The following is a 27,265-nucleotide window of genomic DNA, read 5'->3' as shown; positions in this document are numbered from 1 at the left end:
CAAACAGTCAAAGTTTCAACTTTAATCTATTATAGGCCAGGAGCCAGGTCCACTCCTCAGGATGTTTTTGCTACCTTTTTTTCACTATTATTTTCTATTATATAATATTAAGCGTGTGTAGCAGGATGCAGCTGTCTGGCTCATGCCTCCCTAAGTGACACTTAATTTGCTGTGCTGTGAGTGGTTCTGGGCAGTTAACTCTGAGCCAATCGCGAGGGCTAAACCCCTTTATAAACCGGGACTTTTCTTTTGACAAGTGATGTCACCGGTACGCGACTTGTTGTCTTGTTTACCTGCCCAGCGACCTGATGTCTGCCTTGGTTATCTGTTTACCGTAGCGCCGCAGGTATGGTTAGCTTCGTTTCTCTTTCCACTCGTTGACTTCATAACATGGGCTTATAGGGAATGTTTTGTGCTATAGAATCCCCAGTGCGGCAGCATCCCTTTCACCAGCTGAGTGTGCGCCCTGCTATACTGAGTAATAGTTGAATGGTTAATGTGGGATATATTTGTAAATGGACATCCTGTGCATTTTAGGGAGTGCTATTTAACCGGGGGTGCGGCCGCCAGTTGGCTACATCGACGCTGACCATCTGCTGCTTTGCTTATGCTTTTCACGTTACGTGTTCACGGATTTTCGTCGTACCCGGCTGCCTTTTCACACTGGACCAAGGATTATTGAACTCAGTTATTAGCTTAAAGGGTTAGTTCACCCAAAAATGAAAATTATGTCATTAATGACTCACCCTCATGTCGTTCCAAGCCCGTAAGACATCTTCGGAACACAGTTTAAGATATTTTAGATTTAGTCCTTTCTGTCCCTCCATTGAAAATGTATGTATGGTATACTGTCCATGTCCAGAAAAGTAATAAAGACGATCAAAGTAGTCCTTGTGACATCAGTGGGTTAGTTAGAATTTTTTGAAGCATCGAATACATTTTGGTCCAAAAATAACAAAAACTACGACTTTATTCAGCATTGTATTCTCTTCCAGGTCTGTTGTCAATCCGCGTTCACGACTCAGCAGTGACGCTGCTGTCGTAAGACGCTGCTGACGTGTTATCTGATGCGCCCGAGCTTCGTTTACAGTCTGAGGGAGACGCACGCTGTATTCAAGCTATTCTACATTGTTTGTATTTTGGTATTGCTATATTTTTGAAAATGGTGCTGCAGCGTCTTACGTCAGCAGCGTCTTACCCCGGATTTCCACCAACTGCGGAACGGCTCCGCTGCGTGTCGGCTCCGTGCTCCGCTGTCCTTCAATACCCACCAGGTCCGGATTTGTTGCGGAACGGCTGCGGCCATGACTAACAGCTGAAGTCACGAGGACCCACGAGATCTCATGAATTCACGCATGATCGCGCGATATGAGTGCTGAATTGCTGCGGAGCTCTCCGGCATCCGGCAAAAATAGAAGCTCTGCGTATCTGCTCCGGAGGGCTGCGGATCGCCGGAGTCGGAACGCAGCCGTTCCGCAGTCAGTAAAAATACACACATTGACTTTAATGGAAACCTATTGACTCCGCCGCTGTTCTGGAGCGGATCCGCAGCCGTTCCACAGTTGGTGGAAATTGGGGGTTACACTGAACACTGTGGAGTCGTGAATGCGGATTGACAATAGACCCGGAAGAGAATACAATGCTGAATAAAGTCGTAGTTTTTGTTATTTTTGGACCAAAATGTATTTTCGATGCTTCAAAAAATTCTAACTAACCCACTGTCACATGGACTACTTTGTCTTTATTACCTTTCTGGACATGGACAGTATACCGTACATATATTTTCAATGGAGGGACAGAAAGCTCTCAGACTAAATCTAAAATATCTTAAACTGTGTTCCGAAGATGAACGGAGGTCTTACGGGCTTGGAACGACATGAGGGTGAGTCATTAATGACATTTTTGGGTGAACTAACCCTTTAAGTTAACAGGCAGCTGGCTGGTGTTACATCGTTGCCTGTTTAACACAGTTTGATCCTTCCTGTCTTTGTTGTGAATCAGTGTTTGAGTGTAGAGTGTTTGATGGACTGACACCACTTTAATTGTTTTATTTCTTTGAACTCTTGTATGGAGGCCTTTTCTTGCTGCTGATATCCAAGAGAATTGGCCTAATTTTTTATTTTTTTTTTAAACCTTTTTATGTGATTTTGTCCATGTTTAATTGTTTATATTGATTTATTGTGTGATTGTGAGTCTCTGTTCATATTGCTAACCCCAGTACCACCTTGGGCTTTAGAACGGGTGTATTTATTAGACATTGTGTATTGTTATTTTTGTGTGTAATTTTGTTTAACTTCCACGTGTCTGTCCATTGTCCAGGTGCTGAGAACTGCCAGTGGGAGCAGTGCCCCTTGTGGTGGCGGGTCCCTTGGTGTGCTGTGGCTGCGTGTTCACCAAGTGTGGTCATTTCTCTTGCGGTGTGTGTGTGTGAAATTTGACACGTGTGATTGGGTTGTTTTTCATGGATGCTCATTGCTCGAGCCACTAGCCTCCCACTGGTAAGATTCCGCCCTATTCCCCTCCTCTCTCGGGGGTGTGCGTTGCGAAAGGAATATAATGAGTGGAGTGAATATTGTGTGTGTGTGTGTGTTCATTGAGTTTAAAAGTAAAAATAAAAATTCTATTTTTGTACTGGACCACTGTCTCTGGCTATCCATCAACGAACTTGAGTGCCTGGTTGAACAAAATAGTTAATTCTTTGGGTGTAAGTCCCATCGTGGCGTAGTCTGCTAACTGCCTGGGTCTAAGCCCTGTTACATGTATTCCTTCTGCCACACGTGCAGGGCAACCACCCATAATAGCATTACAATAATCTAGCCTTGATGTCATGAACGCATGAACTAATTGTTCCGCATTTGTCATTGAGAGCATATGATGTAATTTAGAAATATTTTTAAGATGGAAAAATGCAGTTTTACAGATACTAGACACGTGACTTTCAAATGAAAGATTGGTATCAAAGAGCACACCCAGGTTCCTAACGACGACGAAGACTTGACAGAGCAGCCATCAAGTGTTAGACAGTATTCTAGGTTATTACGTGAGGAAGTTTTTTGTCCAATAATTAGAATCTGTTTTGTTTTTTTCAGAATTAAGTGATAGGAAATTGCTAGTCATCCAGTTTTTTAGATCAGCTATGCATTCCGTTAATTTTGTGAATTGGTAAGTTTCGTCAGGGCGTGAAGAAATATAGAGCTGAGTATCATCAGCATAACAGTGAAAACAAATTCCATGCTTCCTAATGGTATCTCCTAAGGGTAGCATGTACAGAGTGAACAGAAACGGTCCTAGTACTGAGCCTTGTGGTACGCCATACTGAACTTTTGATCGATAAGACATCTCTTCATTTACTGCTACAAACTGATAACGGTCAGATAAGTATGATTTAAACCATACTAATGCAATTCCACTAATGCCAACATTATATTCGAGTCTATTTAAAAGAATGTTGTGGTCGATAGTATCAAATGCAGCTCTAAGATCGAGTAACACTAAAAGAGATATCTCTTCACTGTCACTTAGCAGAATAGTCTGTTTGTAAGCGCCACCAAGGCAATGGAAGAGATTAGAACATAAGTCAATTCACGAGTTCACACTTACATCTAATCAGCTATAGTATAAAATATGCACATTTGGCGTGCTGTCCGAGAGGAGGGCTCTGAGCTCAAAAGTTTGGCCAAAACCAGAGCACGATTGGAGAGAAGTTTGGAGAGAATAAATGACAGAATTTTAATTTCACCTTAACAACGTAGTGGCAAGTTTTGCATGGAAATTATTTTTTTTTGTGTGAAAATGTTACATCTAGTTTTTGTATGAAAAAACACATCAAATTGGAATCCATTGTCAATGGGGGAACTAATAAAAAAAGGGCTATGGTTTCTTTTTGCTGGAAAAGTGGAGTGGTCTGCATTTGGCTTTCATTGACTTCAGGGCAGCGATGAGAAGGTACTGTAGGTGCATCTTATCATATGCTGCCAGGGAAACTGTGAAGGCACATCCCTTCATTTAATCACCCATTCCCATTGTACATCTGGATCTGGAACAGCAATAGGTGGGTCAAAACCAAAGAGGAGGTGGATCACACCATCACAATCCTTAATTATTCTTTGTGTAAACTGACATTATTACATAATGACATGATGAGGGAGGATCAGCTGGCATGGTGACATGCACATTTGAAATCTCCTTTACTGTCTCTCCATTAGCATATGTGGGTTGATAATTGTCAATTATCAACACATGACCTAATCTATGGTGCACACAATTACTTTTTTGCAGTGCTGAACCACAGAAAAATGGTTTTCAGTTGGCTAATTAACCTTTCTTCCATCCATTCACACATCCGTCCTTCCACCCTCCCTCCTTACTTCCTTTTGTTCTCAATACAAAAAAAAGGTTTATTAATGTGAGAACTCTTTATAAAAAGGTTTTAATTAAAAGTCAATAGAGTGCTGCAGTGATGACATTTTTGTAGGTCAAGCCAGAAGTTAGCATTGCCCTGGTTCCCTCGACAAACCCCCAACAGATTATTGCTGAAGTATTTCCTATTTTAGGAAAATGATTTATATTTCCCATGGTCATATAAAATCACAACATCACTAAACGTTCAATTTAACATTAATTGTGAGACAATTAATTAACAACACAGAGTTTTTAGTAAAAGGCATAACAGTTACAGTAACACTTTTAACCACAACATCACTTTCATCATCATCACAGTTAAGCTTCCAACAAGCTTGTTTAAATAATAAAAAAAAAGTTCCCTGTTTATAATACGATGAGGCTGTAGAAGTGGACTAGTAGTGAGTAGATGAGTTTACCTGTTTGGCTGATGATGTTCCAAATAACCTCTGGAGTCTTCTAGGCACTTGTTAGTGTTACAACCGGCTCATATTTGCAGCATAAACAAGAGGCATCACGGAGGGGCAAGGAGTGAAAGAATATATTTATTTAAAGAAGTAATCAAAATTAACTAAAGGTGTTCAAACAATCAGTAATCAGTATTAGTGGAAGTCATTATTGAAAGTGTGTCCCTCTTCTCCCACGCTCCAGCAATCCGGATCGTAGAAGTATACTTTTAAGGAGAAGGAAGAAAACGGCACAAGAACAATACCACAAAGGAGACTCTCACTCACCCCCTACTCCCCTGTATCATTCAGCAATGAGCAATGAGCACGAGACAAAGTGTCAGCAAACACGTTGTCTGCGGCTCGAATATGCTTAATTTGCAAATTATAAGGTTGCAAAAACAAAACCCACCTCATCAACCGCTGACGGGCTTTGCAACGAATGTAGAAAGGTCAGTGGGTTGTGATATGAATAAGTGACAATTTGAGCTCCTCCCCCTACATAAACACCAAAATGTTGAAGGGCCCATATCAATGCAAGTGCTTCTTTTTCAATGACAGAGTAGTTTGCTTGATAATAATTACATTTACGTGAAAAATAGCTAACTGGATGATCAATCCTATCCATCCCAGCCTGCAGAAGAGCTGCACCTGCCCCGTTCTGGCTCGCATCCACCTGAGTCTTAAAAGGTTTGTCAAACTGTGGCGCATGCTAAGACTGGAGAAGAGGACAGCAAAAGCTTTACATTTTCAAAAGCTTTTCGACAACCTGGAGACCAAACAAACTTAACAGAACTAGTTAATGGGCAAACAACAGACAAAAAGTTTGGGCAAAACCCCCAATAATATCCAGCCATACCCAAAAAACGCATTAATTATTTTTTCATCGAAGGAACAGGGAATCGTTCAATCGCATGCACTTTTTTTTGCTACCTTGTCCCACCTCCCTTACCAAGTAGACCACATTTGCTTTAGGAAATTCACATTTGGTCAGATTGACAGTAAGCTGAGCTTCAGCTAAACAGAGAAAAAAAAGAGCAAACACGCTCAAAATGCTATTCCTAGTTATCGCTGTAAACAATTACATCATCTAAATAAACTGCGCAGCCCGCAAGTCCTGACACAACACGGTTCATCAGTCTCTGAAACATTGCTGGTGCTTTTCTTAATCCAAAACTCATAATGGAGTAAGCATATAACCCAGAGGATGTATTGAAGGCAGTGATTCCTTGCACCTGAGATGTTAAATGCACCTGCCAATATCCTTTTAACAGGTCGAACTTACTGACGAATTTAGCTGTTCCTACTTGATCTACGCAGTCCTCAATCCGGTGAAGGGGAAATGCATCAGGCTTTGTAACCACATTTACCTTTTGGTAATCCGTGCAAAGTCTGTTAGAATTATCCGATTTTTTTAACAAGTAAACACGTTAAAGCCCAGCTAGAGCAAGATGGTTCGCTAAAACATTATCCAATAAATACCAAACCTCATCCTCTTGTTGCTTCACAATTGGCCCACAGTAAAAACATTGACGAATTGGCAATGCATCACCAACATCCACATCATGTTCAATTGTACACATTTAGTACGTGATTGGGTATCTCCAAACAAAGCTGAAAATTCATGTATTACCTTATATATATATATATATATATATATAAAAAACTAGACTAGATTGGGTCTTTAAATGATCCAAACTGAGTAAAGTTGCAGTATTTGTCAACCTAGGTTGCAACACACAATCTGCAGGGGCTTCAACTTTCTCCTCAATCACACCCATAGGCGCAATACCACCCCCCTTTGAAACTGTTAGTACAGCAGTAATTTTAGATTCGGCATTATCACAAGAAAAATATGGTTTTAACAGATTAACATAACAGAGCTGAACAGATTTTTTGGGATCAGGTGTAGAAATACGATAATTCAACTCCAATACTTGCCGAGTGACAGTATATGGTCCTGAGAATTTTGTCCGAAATGGTGAAGCAGACAAAGGCAACAATACCAGAACCTGATCTCCCTGAGAAAACTCTTGCAGTTCTACCAGAAAGACTCGGGAGGCAAAATGACTTATCAAAGCATTCATTTATTTAGGTGTTTGGTGTTTTAAGCCCCCAACGGCGCCTTCCAGGCAGCGAGGGGATGGGTAGGTTTAAGGTTGAGGGTAGGGTTAGCGGCCTCTAAGGAGCCATTGGGGGCTTAAAACACCATCGAGCATTTATTAACAGCCCAGCAAGCAAGTATTGTGTTATGAAGTTCTTTGGCGTAGGTTCTAATGCCATGTAAGGGGACCATGCACTACGTTGAGTACTTCATCTTGCAATTTAGTGGGCACTACAATCTGCACCAACAACTCACCTCAGCTGTTTTTGCTCTGGGACATCCATTTCCGTAACAGCGTCCCATCTTACACAAAATACCAGCTTGCTGCACTCTGCACCTCTTCTGGGGACAACATACAGTACCAGTACAGTTTTCCCCAAACTCGAGGCTGATGAAAACGGTAAGGTAGATTCTAAAATAAATGATTCCGAGGCACCTGTATTACGCAGAATCTTAAAAGGTACATTCATCCTGTGGGACAACCTGAAACGGCTTCTCAGCAGGACAAAGCTCAGGGTGAACACAATCAGTCAGTAATACTGGGGAGAAAACATTTTGCAATCTTATAGATCCCTTACCACAAATTTGTTTACTTTTTAGGACAGGACATTACTTTTTCCTATGCCATTCTTCAAAGCAGTAGCAGCACATGGAGTCAGGAATAGCTTTTGGAGGACCATTAGGCACTTTATCTGTACTTTATGTAAAATCAGGTTTATTTGAAATAATTTTGACTGTAATTCCTACCCCTGTTCACTATTTTTATGCATTGACACAAAATCATCGGTGAACACTGCAGCCTCCCCAGCAGTCTTAGGCTTGTTCTCATTCATATAGGTAGAGGCTCTCAGGAATAATACATTTCAGCTGCTCAGTGAGAATCAATTCTAGCAGGCTCTAAAATGTATGCACATTACAAGTAGCGCACTTCAACATGGGTTTGTTGCTATTTTTTTTCTAGTGCAAAAACGCAATCGATATGCCTCCGGGACTAATTCAAAGGCTTTACGAACTTGGGTTTTTACCTTCATGTAATATTTACGATCATCCACTGAAAGCGCAGTATATTCTTGAGCTCTACCAACTAATTCTGACTGAAACATAATTGTTCGATCAGTACAAGGCCCAATCTCGTTCATTGACCACACTCCGTCGGGGTCTTTTTCATTAAATTTTGGTAGCAACTTCAAATTACTTTCTCTAACACCATCTGCTGATAGTCTTTCATCAGACATGAGTTTCAATCGTTCTATTTGTAACGGATCATATTGAGCTTGTCGATCTGATACTAATCTTTGTTCATGTTTAAGGTTTTCATACTCAATTTCACGCTGCTTTACCAAATCATCAGCCTTAAGTTTTGCTAATTCAATTTCCTTTTCTTTTAGTTCTTTATTTTTTTTTTTTTTTTTTTATATCATGAGCCTGCTGTAATGCCAATATTTCCTTTCGCTGTTCAAATTATAAATTACTCATCGAAATATCAGGTTTCTGTGATCCTACATCAGAACCTGCTATTGCCATCTCTGACACACCAGTCATTGCACCACAATCAATCAATTTATTTTTAATCAACGCTCTCAACTCATCTTTTCATTAAAGTTTATCGACTGATATACTTGCTCTCTACAATCCCCCATAATTTCCTACATTCCCTTTTCTGACGGGGAATTAATGAATTCTTCTAACAACGCCATACATAACCAATCAAATAATTTTCAAACTAACATAATGACTGACAAATAAAATCACGTCATTTACAACTCGTCTCACTATCAAATCTCCCCCAAACTATCCCACATCCCCAACTAACTAACTAACTCAACCCTAATTCTTCTTGGTCTTCCTTTCGGTCGAGCCTCTTTAAGCATCTAATACAGCTGGTGCAGAGCTGAACTATCAGTCCACACCTGCAACCACGGCCGTGCACTCAACCCAGGAATACACCAAAAAAAAAAAATAATAATAATTACAGCCTACCCAGGGAGCATAACAAATAAATTATGAGCCACCTGTCCGAAGCCAAACATGAACAAACTGCTCCACTTACTACGAGCGCACCTGATTCTCTTCACTAATTACCAGTCCATGTGCCTCTAGGGAAAAGAAAAAATAATAAAAAAGCAGACGAGCCCCCATATGTAACAATAGCCTTTTTCAAGACAAGTAACAGCTTTAAAAAAATCACAAGGGGTATTAATGATGTATTTTATGTTGTAGAATAAAATGTGATAATATCTTGAGCTTATGTTAACCACAGACCTTACTTCAGGCTTTTAACCAAGATCCCATTCAAAACCACCAATAACTGGTTTCTGGCTTTTGGCCTACAAAAATACGCCATCCCTGCAGCAATCTATTATAAATGGTGAAGCTGACAACTGTACCAATGAGAGAACATTTAAAATATTTAATTACCTTGTTGAAAAGTAAAATAACTTGTGGTTCCCTTGGCATATGAAGTCCCTAAACCTTGAGCATTCCATCTACAGTTGTTGAGCAGTTTCAGGGGAGGATACTGATTAGCTCTTGATTAATACTTTATTGATCCTCCTGGGGCAATTCAGTAGAAAGGAAGATTTCTTAGTCAGCAGTGTTCTAGCCATTACAGAGAAACCCTAATGGACTTAATATCCATCACCTAACCACTTGACCATGACTAATTAGCTTAACAGATTCTTTTTCAGCCAAAATGTATTGGTGTTATACCAGATTTTGATGATTTAAAAATGTAAATAGTATATACTATTTTGATATTCATTGTTATATTATCAACCTATAATAAACAGTTAAACCTACTATACTGTGGATCATTTTTAGATCTATTTTACAGATATTATTATTAATTAACAATGTTACTGATTATCAATCTCTTTATCTCCATGAAGGTCAGCAGTGTGAACACGACTATGAGCCGCAAACGAGAGCACCGGGTTCTTCTCATGGTGATCACCATGGTGATCTTCTATCTACTCTGCTGGCTGCCCTATGGGATAGTGGCTCTGCTGGCCACTTTTGGAGCCCCTGGACTGGTGACTGCGGAGGCAAGCATAGTGCCCTCCATCTTAGCGAAGTCCAGCACTGTCATAAATCCCGTCATATACATCTTCATGAATAAACAGGTGAGCATAAAGAAAGCAGGAGCCCCAAGGTTGGGCAAAAATCAGAAGTTCAGAACTTGAAGATTGGATTTGTGAGTGAATTTGAATTTAAATTTAAATGACTGGTGGAATAATTTCTGTACAAAGAAATTCAACAGTCACACAGTAGAATCAGACGTTCTGTATAATGTTTTTTAAGCCTATATTATGTTGTGCTCCATGTTGAGACTGAGGTAAATTATTCTGTGGTAAATATGTTTCCTTCCACAATGGTCCATAAAATGGAAGTACACTAAATTGATTATTCATCAGATGTTTCTTCATTTAAAATGTGATCTAATTAATTTCAACTCAGATGTTAATTAGATGTTAATTTCAACATACATTTTAACATTTCAAAGTTGTATTAATGTACATGAGCGAACAATCATGTACTTATAACCCATTTTTTACAATCACTTTGGCACTACTATCAAAATGGTTAATGGGTACAATATATATAAACAAGATCATTTGTTCATTAAACTAAAATCACCTGTTCAAAATGACAAACTTAAAAATATTACCATTCCAATAGTTATCTGATGATCTTTTTATTTCAGGCTCCTGTCTTGAGAACCTGTATCCAAAAGATAGGGTTAATGGACATATAAGTACAATCAGTGATCAATCCTTAGTTTTGCATTTTATGGTAAACCAGGCAAGAAATACTGCTAATGAATTTTCTACGCTGTATCTGATAATGATGACGCTATGGGGGAACGCCCTCATCGTGACCAGCATCTGAATATGTGTAACAAAGCACCCGTCAGTATAACAGGGTGCCTGGAAGACACATCATCAGCTTTTTTTGTCTTCAGGAGCTGCTTTCTTTGTATGCGCATGCATAAACTAGAATCTGTGAACTAGTATGTGCTCATTGTGATGCATTTGCGGTAAAAGCTTTTATTCTGGCTTGATTCTCTTTCAAGGGATAGAATCCAGGATTTGCACGGAGCGCGTTCGGCTCTCAAGGGTGAGACACTGTCACTCAGAGTGTTGCATTTGCAGTAAGAAGTTCTGTTCTTGCTTGATTCTCTTAGGGTGATGAGAATCAAGCTTTTACACGGAGCACATGCTTTTGAGGAAGCTGAATGCATTCACTGTGATGTGTGTACTGTGTGCACTCTCTTTGAGAGTCGTGCGTCTGCACCTCGCAGTTCAGGTCCCGTGGCTTCCAAGGCAGCAAAGCAGAATCGATCGTGAGCATTGTAGGGGGAGTTTGGGAAGAAGTCCCTTTTGGGCGTCCTCTGATTGCTCCATTGCTCTCAAATACCATTTTGTGGATTTGGAAGCTTGCTCTAAAATAGTTTACAAAAAATTCCTCCAATCCGAATGGAGATTTATAAAAAAAACATTGGTCTCATGTCAGTTCAGGAAGCCGCTCTGTGGCCGCTTCTGACCTGGCTGAGAGAATATTAAGATGTCATGTAGCAAATTATTTGCATGTGGAGGGGCTGTGTGAAGAGTAATATGCGAGGATGTCGCGGTTGATGAGTTGTTTGCGAGCTATCTCTCCCTTGGTGCTGCATCCTCTTGGAAGGCTCCCGTGAGAGTGAGTGCGTTCGGCATTAAAGCGGACTAGTGAGTCTGTTTGCTTCTTGAGGAGAACCCTTCTTATCGTTTACATCCTGCATATGAGGGTATGGTTGTGTGAGATAAAATAAAGATGGAACGCAATCCCCTCTTTATTGGTTTCTAGCATAGTTGAAGGATTGGTAGCTTTGAGTTGATGCAACCCCTTCACTTTCTGCTGACCACTTTTTAGCAGAAGTGTTTAGCATTAGAAATCCCTGGCTGGTAATTGCTGAGGGACAACTGTTTTTAGGAGAAGTCACAGTGAAATTATGTGGTTTGACCTCCCTCCGGTTTGACTGGAGATGTTAGCAGTGAACTGCTGAGACAGCTGCTTACTGGAGGAGTGATTGCGGTGAGGTGATGCAACCCCTTCAGCTTTAGTTGCTCTCCCTCCAGTATGACTGGAGATGTTAACTGTGATCTGCTGAGGCAGCAGATTATTGAAGGAGTGGTCGCATTGAGATGATCCCTTCACTTTTGGTGTGTGGTTCTTCCAGCTCAGCTGGTGAAACTACTTTGAAGACATATGTTTTTAGAAGGGCTGGTCGCAGTGAGATGGTACGACCCCCTCACTTCCGGTTGCTCTCCCTCCACATTCTGGAGGTGTTAGCAGTAAACTGCTGAGTTTGTCTGTGAGCGTGCCTCGTTATCTGTCTAAAGCAATAGCTTTAATGGGTCTTCAGTTGAGTGCTTTTATTCAAAGCATGGTTCAGCTGTTCTCATCTAGTTATACTGGGGTCTTGAAGTAGAACCTAAGCTCCCCTTTCGTTTCCTGGGGGTTCAGAGTCTGGGTCATAAGAGTGGCGGGCACACTGCATTATGCCGTACTCTCATTGGAGGGGCAGCAATAATGAATGTTGTTGCCTGAAGGACTAATTACTAAGGTTTTTAGCACTTTGCATGCTCCCTTTCTTAAACTGCTCTTAAGATACTCTTTATAGCAGGATGAACCGAATTGTGTTAGGTACTCACAAAATTTCCTCAGTTAGAGGCAGATTACGGTGTTATGGTAGCACTCTATAATCAGATGAGTGCATGAAGTCTCTTTGTGGTTCTTGTAAAATAACTTTTGTTGCTCTCCACTATGACTCTAGGGTAATTGAGTAAAGCTTGAGCTCCGCTGAGGTTTCTCTTAGGGGTTGAGTTGCAATGGCAAGAGTTTTTAGCTTTTATTCTGTGCCACTATTGTATTTGCATCCCTCGTGATGAAGTGAAGGTTATATTTCCCCCCTTGAAGTTAGTATTACAGTAAATTGAAGGTCATAGTTGAATTTCTCCCTTTGATAAGCTACTCCCTAAAGGGCTTTGTCAGCCCTTTATTATTAAGGGCCCTTTATTAAGTGTTGACACACTCAGCACTTTATTAGAGCTTTTGCTCTTGGGGGCTATAAGGCTTTTTGCCTGCCCTGCTTCTCTTGCTATTAGAGAAAAACATAGTAGCCCCATTAAGCAGTCTATGAGTCACAATTTGCGCCATGGGGATAGATGACGCTCGGACTCCAGTGGTTGAGCTCCGATGCTCTGACTCCATGTTAAAGGCACACTATGCAGTTTCCGTTTTTCTCAAACAGCGACCCCTAGAGTCGCTGTGGAGTACTTGTATTTAACGTTACTGTCGTAAATACCACTCACGCAGAGCCGTCTCTGCACTCTTCCGACCGTGCTTTCTTCGTTTTTTTCGTCGACTCTACCATGATTCATGTCTGAAATGCGTGCTTGTGTCTTCCATAGAGGCTGCTTCATATGTTGTTGATGTATATGACGTCGTTCCGTAAAGCAAGTCGTGATTCTCACGAGATTTGTCGGGGCGCCACCTCTCAAACCTGCATTGCTGGTTTTGCCAGCGGCATCCCCCCCCCCCCCCCCCCCCCCCCCCCCCCCCCCGCTTTGCTATCGGGGTGATTCACCATCGAAATGATTTCGAAGCTGTTATATTAAGGTACAAATCTTGCATAGTGTGCCTTTAAGGACCCCCATAGCGTCATTGTCAGACGCAGCGTCTCGTTCCCCTTCTCAGGCTAATATCCACTTAAGAAGCATTGATGCTTTTGATCAATACTGTAATTTTTTTTATTTCATTTGATTTATTTTACTTCAATTTCATTAATTCAACTGTGTCTGTTGTATTCTCTTTACTAGTCTTTTTGTAATGATGTATTTACATGTAGCACCATAATGAATATATATAACATATTTTGTACTACAATTTTCAATAACTGTACAAACAACCACAAGGTGAAAGTATTGGTATCTTGCGTGCAGGGGAAGCGATCTAAATTAATGTTTCAATGGTAATTCGTTAAATTAGTTATTAAAATAAATGATTCTGCTAGTCCAAGGTTTCTTTAAAGATATGAATGCACAATGCATTGTTTTGAACATTGCACAGCCTTAGTTACAAAGGATGACCATTTATTTTTTTCCTAGATTTTTTTAAAATAACATCAAGATTCTAAAATTAGTGCCAACGTGATTGTAAAAAATTGCAACTTAGGTTAGGATCCTTTCATTTTCCTTATTTGAATCTTATTGAATCTTATTTTCTAGCTCAATTCAGGAAAAGGGCATTCTCATTTCAATTATGATTGCTGTACAACCATGTGTACCACACTGACGATTAAAATCCTTGTGGAATCTGTGTTCCACAGTTTTTTTTTTTTTTTTTTTTTACTTTTTGTGGACACATTCTGTGTGGGCTTGCTCAAAACTGACTGATTCTCCAGACTTTTGCATACCAGCGTGAACAGAAAGTATCTCCATCAAAGCTGAGTGTGCTGAGCCATTCACTGAGTCTCCAGAAACTGGGTGCCAGGGATGTTGTGGTCCAATCTATCTACACTGTCAGCTTGATAAAAGTGATGCGACTGGTTTACTGGCCTACTCTCATGTGAAACAATCCAATTCATTGTGCTCTTTTGCACCATCCGTCAAAGTGTCAGCTGTTGAAGAGGGTAAATAGCAGCCCTGCACTTCCACTTGTGGTTAGGGACCTCTTATTTATGTAGTCAATTCAAGCTTTTACCAACTGAGGAGAAGGTATTATACGTTAACACTCCCCTAACTCAGTAAAGTTAACTCGGTTTGGCTCTGAGAGATGTTTTTTAGGGCAAGTATGTTTTTTCCCCCCCTCTTGTGGAGTGCACCACTGAGTTGTCTCAATGCAGGAAAGTAGGTCTCACTGGAGTAAGATGGAATGCCATCCAAAGGTCATAAATGGTCTGTCAGCTCTGGAGTCTGAAAATCCACATCAGAGAGATGCTTAACTTCCACTAAATCCCAGATATGTTTCACTCTTGGTACCAAAACTCTGGTTTGATTGATGGAGCTTGTCATTTGTCCTGTCTAGTGTTGCATATGAACGAAAGAGCACAACATGCATTACACATTCCATGTTGCTACAAAATGGAAAGCTAGTACACCCTAAATATAAACCTTTTTTTGGGGGGGGGGAATCCACTCTTTTGTGTAGCCATGAAAACTAACCTTGCTTGTAAATTATTATCATTGGTGGTGCTGGCTACGGTATTCTACTATATATATATATACATATATATATATATATTTTTTTTTTACTTTTACATGCACTGTACTTTTGCATGTAACATCTGCTATAAAATATATAGATTGAAATATACAGTATATTAAAATGGAATTAAGGATATAGAATGAACATGTTACCTTTCTTATTGTTCCGAAGCACATTATCTATTGAATTAACCAACAGCAGCGAAATTATGATGAAAAATGTTTATTTGACAACCATTTTTTCCATGACTAAGATGAGACAACACCAAAGTCATTAATCAATCAATAACTGTATCTATATCAACATGCAATATCGTTGATGAAAAAAGACAAGACTAAATGTGGTAAAAATAAATAAAAACTTGACCAAAATCACTCTTTGTTTTTATCGCATAAAGGAGGAGACAAAACATTACAGACTGTTTTTACAAGCTTTCATGTCTACAGTGGTCTTATTTTAAGAATTTAAATCCCCCAAGCAGAGCTTTTCTACCCGGTTATTTACTTGATCTTTGCAATCTAGCAGCCATGCGCACGCGCTCTCTCAATATCACTAATATATTTTGCTTAAATTAAAGTGTCTTTCAGTCGGTCTTTGTTCTGTCACAAACCGCTTGCACTGTTTTCTGCGACTAAATCTGAGATCAAAGTGCAGGCTGATATCCAACTAGGAATATGTAGAATTGCACAAGTGCTACTGCTAAGAGTGCAATGTCAATACAGCCTGTTACCTTAATTCAAATTTCTCATAAGCTTAACTGAATTGGTCTAAAGAGAGAAATGATAATAACCCTTTTTGTCTAAAGACTACATACAAAATAGCTACCAAAATGAATGATGGTAACTGCAGTTTGACTAAAAGAAATGACTAAAAGTTGACAAAAATGCAATGACTTTTCGTAGATTAAAACTAGACTAAATCTATAAAAGACAAAAATGACAAAAATGTGACTAGGACTAATAAGCATTTTCGTCTGAAGATGAAGACTAAGATTAAATCAAAAATGGCTGTCAAAATGAACACTGGTGTGTTACTTGTAGTTTGGTTCTCTTGTTTGTTTGGTCTGGACAAAATAAGACCAAACCTAAAGATAAAAAAGGCTTTTATGATGTATATTTTGCTACAGACCTACCAAACATCCATACACAAAGCTATGTGCTGGGCAAGATGTGGTTCTGATGCCTGTACTGAACTGTAAAGGGCGATATTGTGACTATGATGAGAAAAACAGGTTTGCTTGAGCATTCTGTCTTTTTTAGAGTTGCATCTTGTGACATCTCATACTGTTTTTGGTTTGTTTAGATATATCCGGTCTGTTCTGCGTTCATACTTCAGTTAAAGTACTTCATACCGGACCGTTAATTTGGTAACAGACCAAAACCCACTCGTTCTGTTTGTTTGGTGCGCACTAGGGTTCAGATGGCAGTGTTCACACTTATTCAAATTACAGAGCAATTGAACCGAACCTGCCAAGTGTAAGCACACCCCGTAGGCTATTACCCTACTAAATTTAATTCAGATTTCAATTTTTAGGCACTTTTATTGTGAGACTGTAACTGATTTAACCTAGAATAGTTTAACCTAGCTGATGGAGAGTGTTCAGATGAAAGATGGGGAATTAAAAATTTGCTTAGTTTGTCTATGTTAACCACTGACCCACAGAGGGAAGGACAAAAATGTAACAAACTTGTAATTAAATTTTCAACTGCTGCTAAGGGAAGGATTTAGAGTCAAATGGCCTGTTATAATTTACTGCAGTTGCTGTTTTCACAGATTTTTAAAGGGGTTAAAGGAGTCTGAGGCAGATTTTTAATCGAGCTGAGAGAAACGACAGGGGTGCTACATTTTCCCTAAAAAAAGTATCTAGCTATGCTGATGTCCTTGGCACTTTTGACTTGAAGTGACCAACCTATTTCCTAGAATACCATAGCAACCTCCTAGCAATGACTTAGCAACCATCCACAACACCCTATAACACCCTTCAAAGCATACTGTTATCGCTCTCCTGGATGTAACAGTTAGAATATGCTGACTGTAATTTGTTGTATGATCCAGTCTCTTTTGCCCAGTGTTATTGTGATTCTGAATCAGCGAGATCCCAAACCTGTCCTTTATGCTTGATCCAGCAGAAATGCAGATATTGCTGTCTCGACTTATGTTTAGACACTATATCAGTGCATTTTGTTCAGCTGAGGTTAATTAATTTTGTGTCCAGCTCTAAGCATCCTGCTCTTACTTCTTTACAGTCCTTCAGTGACTAAGAGAAAGAGGAACAGAGCATTCATCCTGCTTGATTAATTACCTCATTGTTTTGATGTGCTTCGTCTAAGAACTAATTGTGCTGTTTTAACATTATTGAAATAAATGATAATAAAACACTGTCAGCACGGTTCCTCCGGTGTGGAGACAGTGCTCAGGTTTTGGCTGTGTGTATCAATGTAGAAGGAATAGATCTACTGCAAGTTGCTTTAATCCAAGTTGAGCAAACTTCAGAATAGTTCAGAAAAGATGTCGTGCCAGTTGCATACAGATGGACCAAAAGCACAGACAACAAAGAAACTGCAGAGAAGCATTTAAAGTCATGTCTGTCATTGAGACAGATCTCTCAAGACTGTTCAGTCACCCTTGTCAGATGTGATATCATATCAAAACAGCTGTCCTGCTTTGTTGCACAGCTTTTGTCTGCTGACTGAAGAATTGCATATTCTGATAGATTAGCCTCAATGAGCATGTGTGCTTGTAGTAGATTTAAAACTGTCTAGGCCAATGTGCATTAAAGCAATTTCACACGAGTAAGAAAATCTGAATATTTGCTGAATATCACAACAGCTGTGATTCGGCCATAGACACTATATGTCTATGTCGAATAGAGTTGTCAAAAGTACTGACAATTTTTACAATTTAAAAAATGTGATGATACCAGCATTTCCCAGTAACAAATATTTTACTCCATTAACCCTAACCCTAACCCTGACCCTACACTTTAAAGTATTTATTTTGGAAAACTTCCAATTCCAAATGTAGTGTAATTCACTACATTCCAAATCATTATATCTTACATTACATTTCAGAAAAACATGCCATTCCTCTTTTTTTCTTTCTTTTGATGTGAAGAAAATCAATATCTCCCACAGCGGTCTGACATAATCCTTTTGAGCTGTTTTTTCAAATCACATTGAATGTTTCAATGTTGTGAATTTGACATCTGATAGCAGCCGTTATCATAATATGGTCAGAGCGAGTCTCAAGTCTCAACTGACTGATGTGTTCTTGTCCAACAGAAAATGAGCAGAGAACAGGGAGTAAAACGAGAGAGCTTGTGTGTGCTGCCTCCTAATAATTCAAAATAAAATCAAATTAAACATGTCTGCAGGCCATGGCCAGATTCTTTGTCAGCCCAGGGATTCCCAAGCTTTTATGTCTGAACCCATTTGACCTAAACTATTTATGACTTTAATATTTCAATAATTTAACAGCACATTCGTATGTTCATGGATATATGATATTGTTTAATGGCCAATGGTCACATGCAGGTAAAGAAATAAAATATTTTGATAAATTTCCTTTATTGTTAATATTTTTAGCTTTAAAATCAACTCACAAACCCCCTCTAGTTCCCTCGTAATCCTCAGTGTGGGAAACTGGGTTTAGCCAGTCAGAAGGCTATTGTGAAGCTTTCTGCCTGTCAAGGATTTTGCGAGTTCACAGCGGGCAGTCCACATGTGGGAGGAAGTAAGAGTGTAATGCATGAACTTTAATTCAGTGGCTAAGTCTGGTGGAAGTTCTAGGCCGGAACCAATTGTTGCCTAAAATTCAATAAATTGCAGATAATTATTCAGAAATATTTTTTTGAGAAACAAGCTTCTACAGTAGAATTGTTTTTCAGAAGGTCACTGAAGCTGCAGAAATCCATTTAGAAATAATCTGCATTCAAAATAAACCACAAAGATGGATATAAACTTTTTCTTTTCTTTTTCTTTTGCATGAAGGGTTAGTGTTACATGTCATACAAATTCTGTTTGGTACAAATCAATATGAAGGATTGAGTGATGTTTCCGGATATACATCACACTCCAGTCGATGAGGAAAGATTCTCCTGTATGTCATTTTCAGTCTTCAATTCCTCCCAGCCCGTTACTATGGAAACTGTGAGTTGAGGCGAGTTGAAGACTAAAAATGCTGTACAGATACAAGTAACATTTTTTGGCCAGCAACGTCCATCGGAGAATGCGGGAACAGAACATCTTCGGTGAGTCTGGCCCTGTGTTTTCTCCCATAGTATTTGATGATTGTGACTCGAACATCTGTTAGATATGAAACTTGAGCAATGGATTTTCACATAGTTTTCACTAACTGTTCAATTACTGTAATCTTCAGTATAAAACCAAAGAAGAGCAGAATTTATTTGAATACTGGGATATATACAGTATGCATATTATAAATGGTAATGTCTGATGTTGCAAAACTGTGCTCCTGACATAACATTTGCATTCCATTTATGACTCAGAGAGCAAAATATTCGTGGAAGTGGTGAGCCATCAATATTTATTATCACTTTTGCACAGTTATGGAATAGTTCTCAACATCTGAGATTTTATTAGACCCAATTAAGTAGTATTGCTGTCATATGAAATGGTGGATGACAGCGATGTTGCTGGAGAGAAAAGCTATATTATGTCCTCTTTACTCATTTTATTAAGTAATGTAAGTTATATTAAATTGCAAATTGAAGATTTCATAACTCATCTAAGCATGCAGAGAAAATTGCATGTGTAATACAGTTTTTTTTTTTTTTTTTTTTTTTTTTTTGCTTGATTGTTTTCTTGCCATGTTATTCTGGTGAAAAAATAAATTAGTAATGTTATGTCTACAATAATCTTTTCTTTAAGACCATGGTAACTCTACTCTTTATCTGTATACTAAATATGAAAAAAAAAAGTAAAAAAAAAAAAATATATAATAATATTATATATATAACCTTACGGTGGTTTTGTGGTTTTGCCTCAATAGTCACAGTCAAGAAAGTAAAAGCAATCAAATGCCATGTCTCTTCCACACCGCATATTTAAGCAGCAAATATGTATTTCACTGACCATAATTAAAAGCTACATCATTTATTCTGCTTGCATAAGCAGAGTGATGCTAGCAGTAGTTTCAGCATTGAGCTTAGGAAAAATGCTCCACAAAACCTCTTTGTCAATAACGATACATAACAATTATGTATAAAATAATAATCATATCAATAATCATATTCATATACCCAAATAATCCTTAAAGTCCCCCTGTAGTCATTCATTTTAATCACCAAAATGAAATATTTAAACGTTATTTCCTTGAAAAAAAATCTTCATGCCTTAAAATAGCTTGAATGTAACTCTACACCCTTGCCTCATTTAGTATACATTTAGTAGGTTCTATGAATATGCAAATTAGCCCCACCTCCACTCACAGCAGTTTCAAAGATTAGGCTTGTTCGACTCGATGCAGCGCTGCGCAGACCAATCGGTGGAATTGAACCAGTGCTTGCCGGTTAGAAAGTCTGTCCGACTTGAGACAGCGCCGACGCCACATGACTGTGACGTATGCCATCAAAGTACCGAGAGCGATTCGAGAGCAGCCGGAGGACTCTCAAGAGCGGCTCACGAGCTCTGATGACGACACAACTGTTACATGATTGGCCGGATTCACCACATGACAACAATCACGTGTGTTTCGTGTTTATTCTCACACCTTCAGTTCCACTAATGTTTACAAATCAGGCTTTGACAGGCTCATGTCAAACTTTATTCTTGTACAAACAGACGCTGTATTAAGCAGTACACAAGTATTGAAAAAAGTGTCCGACTTCACGTCTCCGTTTTCAGCTGTTCCCCGGCAACTCTCGCTGCTCGGTTACATCCAGCCGCAGCCGATGTCCAACACACCTTTCCACTCGTTGACGATCACACGTTGACCTGATTGGTTAGTTTGTGGCGTCAGAAACACCAGCGATTTCAAACCGCGTTTTTGAGACTGTCTTTGGTTCACTGCAGTTTTAAGGAGAAAATACCATGGTGTTGACTTATGAATTTGCACATGGTTTGTCTTAAAGCACATTAAAAACACCACATAGACATATAAACAACATTAAAAACTTGATTTTCACCGCAGGGGGACTTTAAATTTAAATTTAACTCCCCCTCCCCCTTTCAACGTCTTTTCTTCTCGGACGATGTGTCCACCTGCAACCTGTCACTAACGCGAGATTGCAGCAATTAGCAGATGACAACAATCCAACAAAATCAATCAAGTCTCGATGGACAAAATCAAGTCCTGGTTTCACTCTGATATACGTAACAGTAGGTAAGATGATTGCAATTTTCGTTTCATGTTGATTGACTTTCTGTATGAAAGCCCATTTCTGCCTCAGAGTAAAAAAAAAAAAAAAAAAGTGAGATGAAGTATAAAGTATAAAATAAGAAATAAATGTATATTGTGAGAAACAGTTGTAATTGTGAGGAATAAAAGTCACTTCCCTTTTTTTTGTTAGTTTACTCTCTGGTAGAAACAGGCTTCCATATTTCTGTTCTGCAGCAGAAACACTCTCAGTGTGAAAGGACATCACAAGCCTGCTGTTGCTCACGCATGTGGTGTGAAACAACCCTCTGGCTTTTCTGACCAGAGCCAAATACATGTGAGAGTCTCTGACCCAATCAGAAGTGTTATGAACCAGTGATGTCCCATTCCTCTTTAAAAATGAATGGAGTGGACTTGCTATGTTTTAACACAACAGGCAGCCTGTCAGTCTTCTTCCCAACAAAGAGAAAACAACAGAGGTTGATCATTAAATGATTATAAGCACAGAAAGGTGATAGAAGTTCTCTTAGTTTTTTTCCCCCAAACATTTTAAATTGCTTTATCTTTGTACATAAAACGAAGTGCATGCCCTTCTTACTAATGAAGTGCAATACTAGATGTTTAAATCTTTTCATACCCTTGTCTGGTAGAGCAGGATTGTCCTTAATCACATTGTCACAGTTATGCTTAGTTTTGGTTTCCCACCACTAGTTTGTCTCATTGGTTTCTCATTAATTAGATCCCACTGTTACTTTGACTCATCAGTTTTTTTTTTTATTAAAAGACTTTTAAAATACTGGTACTCTCTTCGTCTTCTTCTTGGACTACCCGTGACACATGTATACAGTGAATGATCATCATGTGTAAACATCGCACCTTTCTATTTCTTGAGGAAATGTAGTTGACTATAAGTATACTTAACAGAGAGCGTATACTAAGTACACTACGTTTTCTTAAGGAAAGTGACATCACAAACCTGGCAGTGTCTTTCATTAGTAGCCAATACCATAACTTGTCACTTGTCTAAAGAAGAATCTTATTGAGAAGGTTTCATTTAAATGTTTGTTTTTTTACGGTAGCACTTTACAAGAAAGTTTCATTTGTTAACATAAGTTAATGGATTAACTAACACGAACTAACAATGAGGAAGTTACAGTATTTATTCAAGTTTTAAAGTTTTTAGTTAATAAAAATACAGTCGTTCATTGTTTGCTCATGTTAGTTCACAGTGCATTTACTAATGTTAACAAATACAACTTTTGATTTTCATAATATAGTAGTAAATGTTGAAATAAACATTAACTAAGATTAATAAAAGTATTGTTCATTTTTAGTTCATTCTTACTTCAACTAAATTAGTTAACTAATGTTAACTAATGAAACCTTATTGTAAAGTGTTGCCATTTTTCCTTTTTGTACAACACTTCAATGTCTGAAACTTTCAAACTTTGGTCCTCCAAAGTTGATAAGTCAGTCGTCTTTGTAATTTTGTTTAATTAAAATTTCATAAGTATGTTCTCCAGGCTTCCAAGAATAATTGTGTATATATATTATATGTTGCATAAAAACAGAATCATTCATTGATGCAGCACCATTAAATGTCATCTGGCTTTGTACTTTTTTTATGCCTGACCAGTTATTATTATGATTTCACTGCCTATTCATGTAATTTACCTTTGTTGCATTCCCAATGACCCCATTTTTCCTTCTCTCCTTTTCTTCTCCACTCTAAATGGAACGGACACAATTATTTCATATTACTCGCAGACATTTAATTACGGCCATGGAAATGATAGAGCCAGTGTACATTATCAGCAATTATTCAGTTGCAAATTGCGTAATTGTTCTGTTTAGAGGTAAAAGTTAAATGTGATTAGGGGAGACTTCAATATCATTTAGAAATGGTACTGATGATGAATGTGAAAAGGATATCAGTCTCTTTGCAAAAGGCAGCTGTGATAATGGGGATGTGTGGATACAAGAAGAGCCCTTTTCTAATCAAAATTCCTAAATGAGCTGTAATTGTAGTCTAAGCCCAGCCATGGCTGATGGGCTTATTCTTCGTTGCTAGCAGGGGGACCGACTCATTAGCGGTATGTGACTCTTATGAAGTGCAGGTACTGAAATTAATGCGGATGTTTTCATTTGCAAGGTCATATGAAATCAAAGCATTGAGAGAATCAGAAAAGTTCATAAACCACGAACTTACTGTAGTGTTTGATACAATGTTTAAAAGTTATGAGAACGATGCTATCGAAAGTATTGCTTTATTACAAAGCACAAATGAAAAATATTAGTATTGCATTTAAATAATAACACCAACAATACTATAGAGGCTTAAAGTTTTAAGAGCTTATGCTGCCTTTGTGTGCTATCGGGATTATCGTAAATATTACTGGGAAACTTTCGATTTCCGAGCCTTAAACATGACGGAGGGGAGAACGATTTCATGATTTCTGCTGCGACTGCTATTCTTTATTAGTTTTTTTCCACAACAGCTACATCGCCTTGTCGTTAGTGCATATTTACGCAAATGAATAAACATTTGAAGCATATTGTATGTTTTAAGGTGTGTAATGATACCCTCATGTCACGATTCGATACATATCACGATACTCAACTCACGATACGATATTATTACGATACTCCAAAGATTAACAAAAAATGTACTGTTAATTAAAATACTAAATTTGATATTATATTGTGGGTGTAAATGAGGCTTGGCCTCGGTGCAGGTAACCCAACGCACAGGACAATGGTGACACCAGAATAACAATATTGATGATTCTGAAGCTGAAAATACAGAATTATTTTAGACAAATATGCTTGCACTCCGTCACTGACTATATATATTTACAATAATGTAGGCCACTTTTTACTGGAATCAGGACCCACAAATATTCCCCCATTGCATTATTATACATTATATTCATCATTATATATAGTAGTTTAATGTAGTACTGACACTAAAACTCGTTTTCAAACTTGCTATTGAAAACCTGATTTCTTTTTTTCTTTTTTCACACAGTAATTTTTATTTTAGGTCAACTAATATGCAGTATATTGTCACTATCCATGCACGATACATATTGATGCATTTTTGTATTGCGATATATTGTGACACCCCTAAAGTTTTATACACACTGAAATTAACATGTATTGGACCGAAATTCCAGAATCGTCAGCAAGTGTGAAATGTATTATTAACATTTATGTCAGGATCCATAGACCACTTTATCGTGCATTTATTTAGACTTTTTGTGAATGTTCTTTCCAACAACACTTGTGACTTGTGAAGCACATTCGACGCACATGGGAACGTGTAAATGAAAGCATTAGATTCATGTGTACAGTATGTTTCCTGCAAACTGATAAGTGCATGAATGAATTTCAGCATTGTTGTTCTCTAATGCCCTTTACTTGTTTGTGTGGGTGTATCTATGTTAGTTCTACAGGTGTTTCAGAGCACTTCTCAACTGTGACAAACCCCAGCGAGGTTCCAGTATGAAAAGTTCTTCAAAGGCAACTAAACCTTTTCGGCCTGGACGGCGGACAGACAACTTTACTTTTGTGGTGGCTTCAGTGGAACCCTCAGCAGTCCCCAATAAGACAAACCCAGTGGAAGACGGCCCTCTATCAACAGATAATGCCAGGCCTGCAGTGGTCTCCCTTGTGGCCCATTATAATGGTTGAGAGTTATTCTGTTTCAAAAATGGCAACACTTGAATAAACTTTTCACACAAAATGAGGGAAATGCAGTGTGAGATTTGGAGGATTTTACAGGCATATGCCGTATAAATACTATGAAAAACGAGAAAAGGAAAGAATCCTGAGGGAAGCTGATTTTGTGGAGTTTATTTTTGTGTTTAATATGTGTCTGCTATTCAAACAACAGGGTGTTATATTCTAGTAGTAATATGTAGCTAGCAGTTTCTAATTTTCTTTCAGATTCTGCAGATGTTGATATTACTATTTTTGTAGACCTTTCCAAAAGATCTGCTGAGAAAAAAAAGGACTATTCTGAGTACAGTAAACAACAGCTCTTAAACGTCTCTTCGAAAAGATTTTTTTTTTTTATGGCCCCCAAAAAAAAGAAGAAAAAAAAGAAGATATTTGTAACAATGTACAACTTGTACATTTTTTGAATGGTATTAAAACAAAAGGGTTTTTCTACATGTATTGTTTTTTTAAAACAAAAAAGAGGGAAGTTGGGTTTGATGATTTTTCCCCCAATGGCTTTTAAACCTGTGTGGCCTGTACACAGTGAATGTAATCATGTTTTTTTTTTTTTTTTTTTTTTTTTATGGTCAATGTTCAAGGCTAATTATAATTATATTATATTTATGAATAAGTCTAAAGATATTGGGACAGCTGGAAAGCTTATAAGTATTTGCTAATGTATGTTTATGTTTTTTTTTGTTTTTTTTTTTTTTTTATTGTACAAATTATATTATATGACATAAACTAGATGCTCTTTAGACCAAACAGAGAGGAAAAAGGAAAAGAAAATTGACACTATTGTGTTAGGACATTTAACTTTACTGTTGCAAACCCGTACATTATTTTTAAGTATACTTCACTTTTCCGTATGTTATTTTTATGTATTTTTTTTACATAAAAATATTGATGTAAACATCTACAAGAAAAGGTTTAAATCCAAATCTGGTCTCTAGCAATTTATTATAGCCGACAATATATTAGTTCTCCACGTTGGAAGCGTCTTCTGTATTTTTGACTAGAAGTTATTATAATTGACTCTTTGTGTGTGTGTGTGTGTGTGTGTGTGTGTGTGTGTGTGTGTGCGTGCGTGCGTGCGTGCGTGCGTGTGTGTGTGTGTGCGTGCGCATGTATGCAGAATTCCAGCTTTATCATTCAATTAACATTAAATTAGTCACGCTCTCCAAACACATTCCATTTAGAAACACGCATCTGAAATTTAAGATGTTCTAGATGAGCAGAACATAATTTCAAGGCTCTGTAATATTTTATGACAAAGATGTTTTTAAAAGCTCCTTTAAGTATTTTAATCAGCTTTGCTTATTTGTGCTCTGTGTATGGTTTATATAAATGAACTTAATTAGTTGTGCATGACCTGTGTTTCTGTTCATGCACCCAGAGATGCTGGAGTTGCATTTGCTTTATGTTTGATACGATAATGCAGTAATTACAAATATCAGAATAATGCAGAGTACTCCACAGTTACAGTAGTATTATTTATTTTTTCCACAACAGTAGTATCTCAATAAACATATAAAGGACTACAGGCAGGGAAAGAGATGTGGAGGACCTGCAAATCAAGTGCAAATTCTGTGAATAAACTGTTGCTTAAGACTGTTATGTTTTTTTATTTTATTTTTAATTAAAATTCTACCTTGTGCAATTATTAATAATATGAAAGGAATATGTAAAAAAAAAAAAAAATAATCACATTATTAATTTATAAAATTCCAAACATCACTTGTCCACAATGCCATATAGAGGTTGAAAACAGACTTCTATGACCTTTGTGAAGTGAATCATTTGATTGTTTAGTCTTAAATGATTCGAAATGTATTAATTCACAATATTTACCTTTGTAAAGTGTGAAAATCTCAATCCGAAGTTGTTACATTTTACATTTTTTCAGTTAGATTGCAAACACAGTTTGATAAATAAAGGTCTTTTGAAAGCAGCGTGGCACATTTCACTTTTTTTTTTTTTTTTGGCCTTCCAGAACATAACCTCTAGCTTCTGT

General features: G+C 38.0%; 1 protein-coding gene across 1 annotated transcript in view; it reads left to right on the top strand.

Annotated features, from left to right (window-relative positions):
* Positions 1-26,844, top strand: part of tmtopsa (teleost multiple tissue opsin a) — a 78,214-nt gene extending 51,370 nt beyond the window's left edge. Inside the window, exons 3-4 of the mRNA XM_084411011.1 lie at positions 9,840-10,073; positions 24,979-26,844. Of these exons, the coding sequence (XP_084267137.1) occupies positions 9,840-10,073; positions 24,979-25,224 (480 nt within the window). The 3' untranslated portion in view covers positions 25,225-26,844. The remainder of the gene's footprint in view (positions 1-9,839; positions 10,074-24,978) is intronic.
* Positions 26,845-27,265: the final 421 nt, after the last annotated feature.

This window comes from Rutilus rutilus (assembly GCF_951802725.1).
Source record: "Rutilus rutilus genome assembly, chromosome: 6".
NCBI classification, from domain to species: domain Eukaryota; kingdom Metazoa; phylum Chordata; class Actinopteri; order Cypriniformes; family Leuciscidae; genus Rutilus; species Rutilus rutilus.
This window is presented reverse-complemented; position numbering and strand designations above follow the sequence as displayed.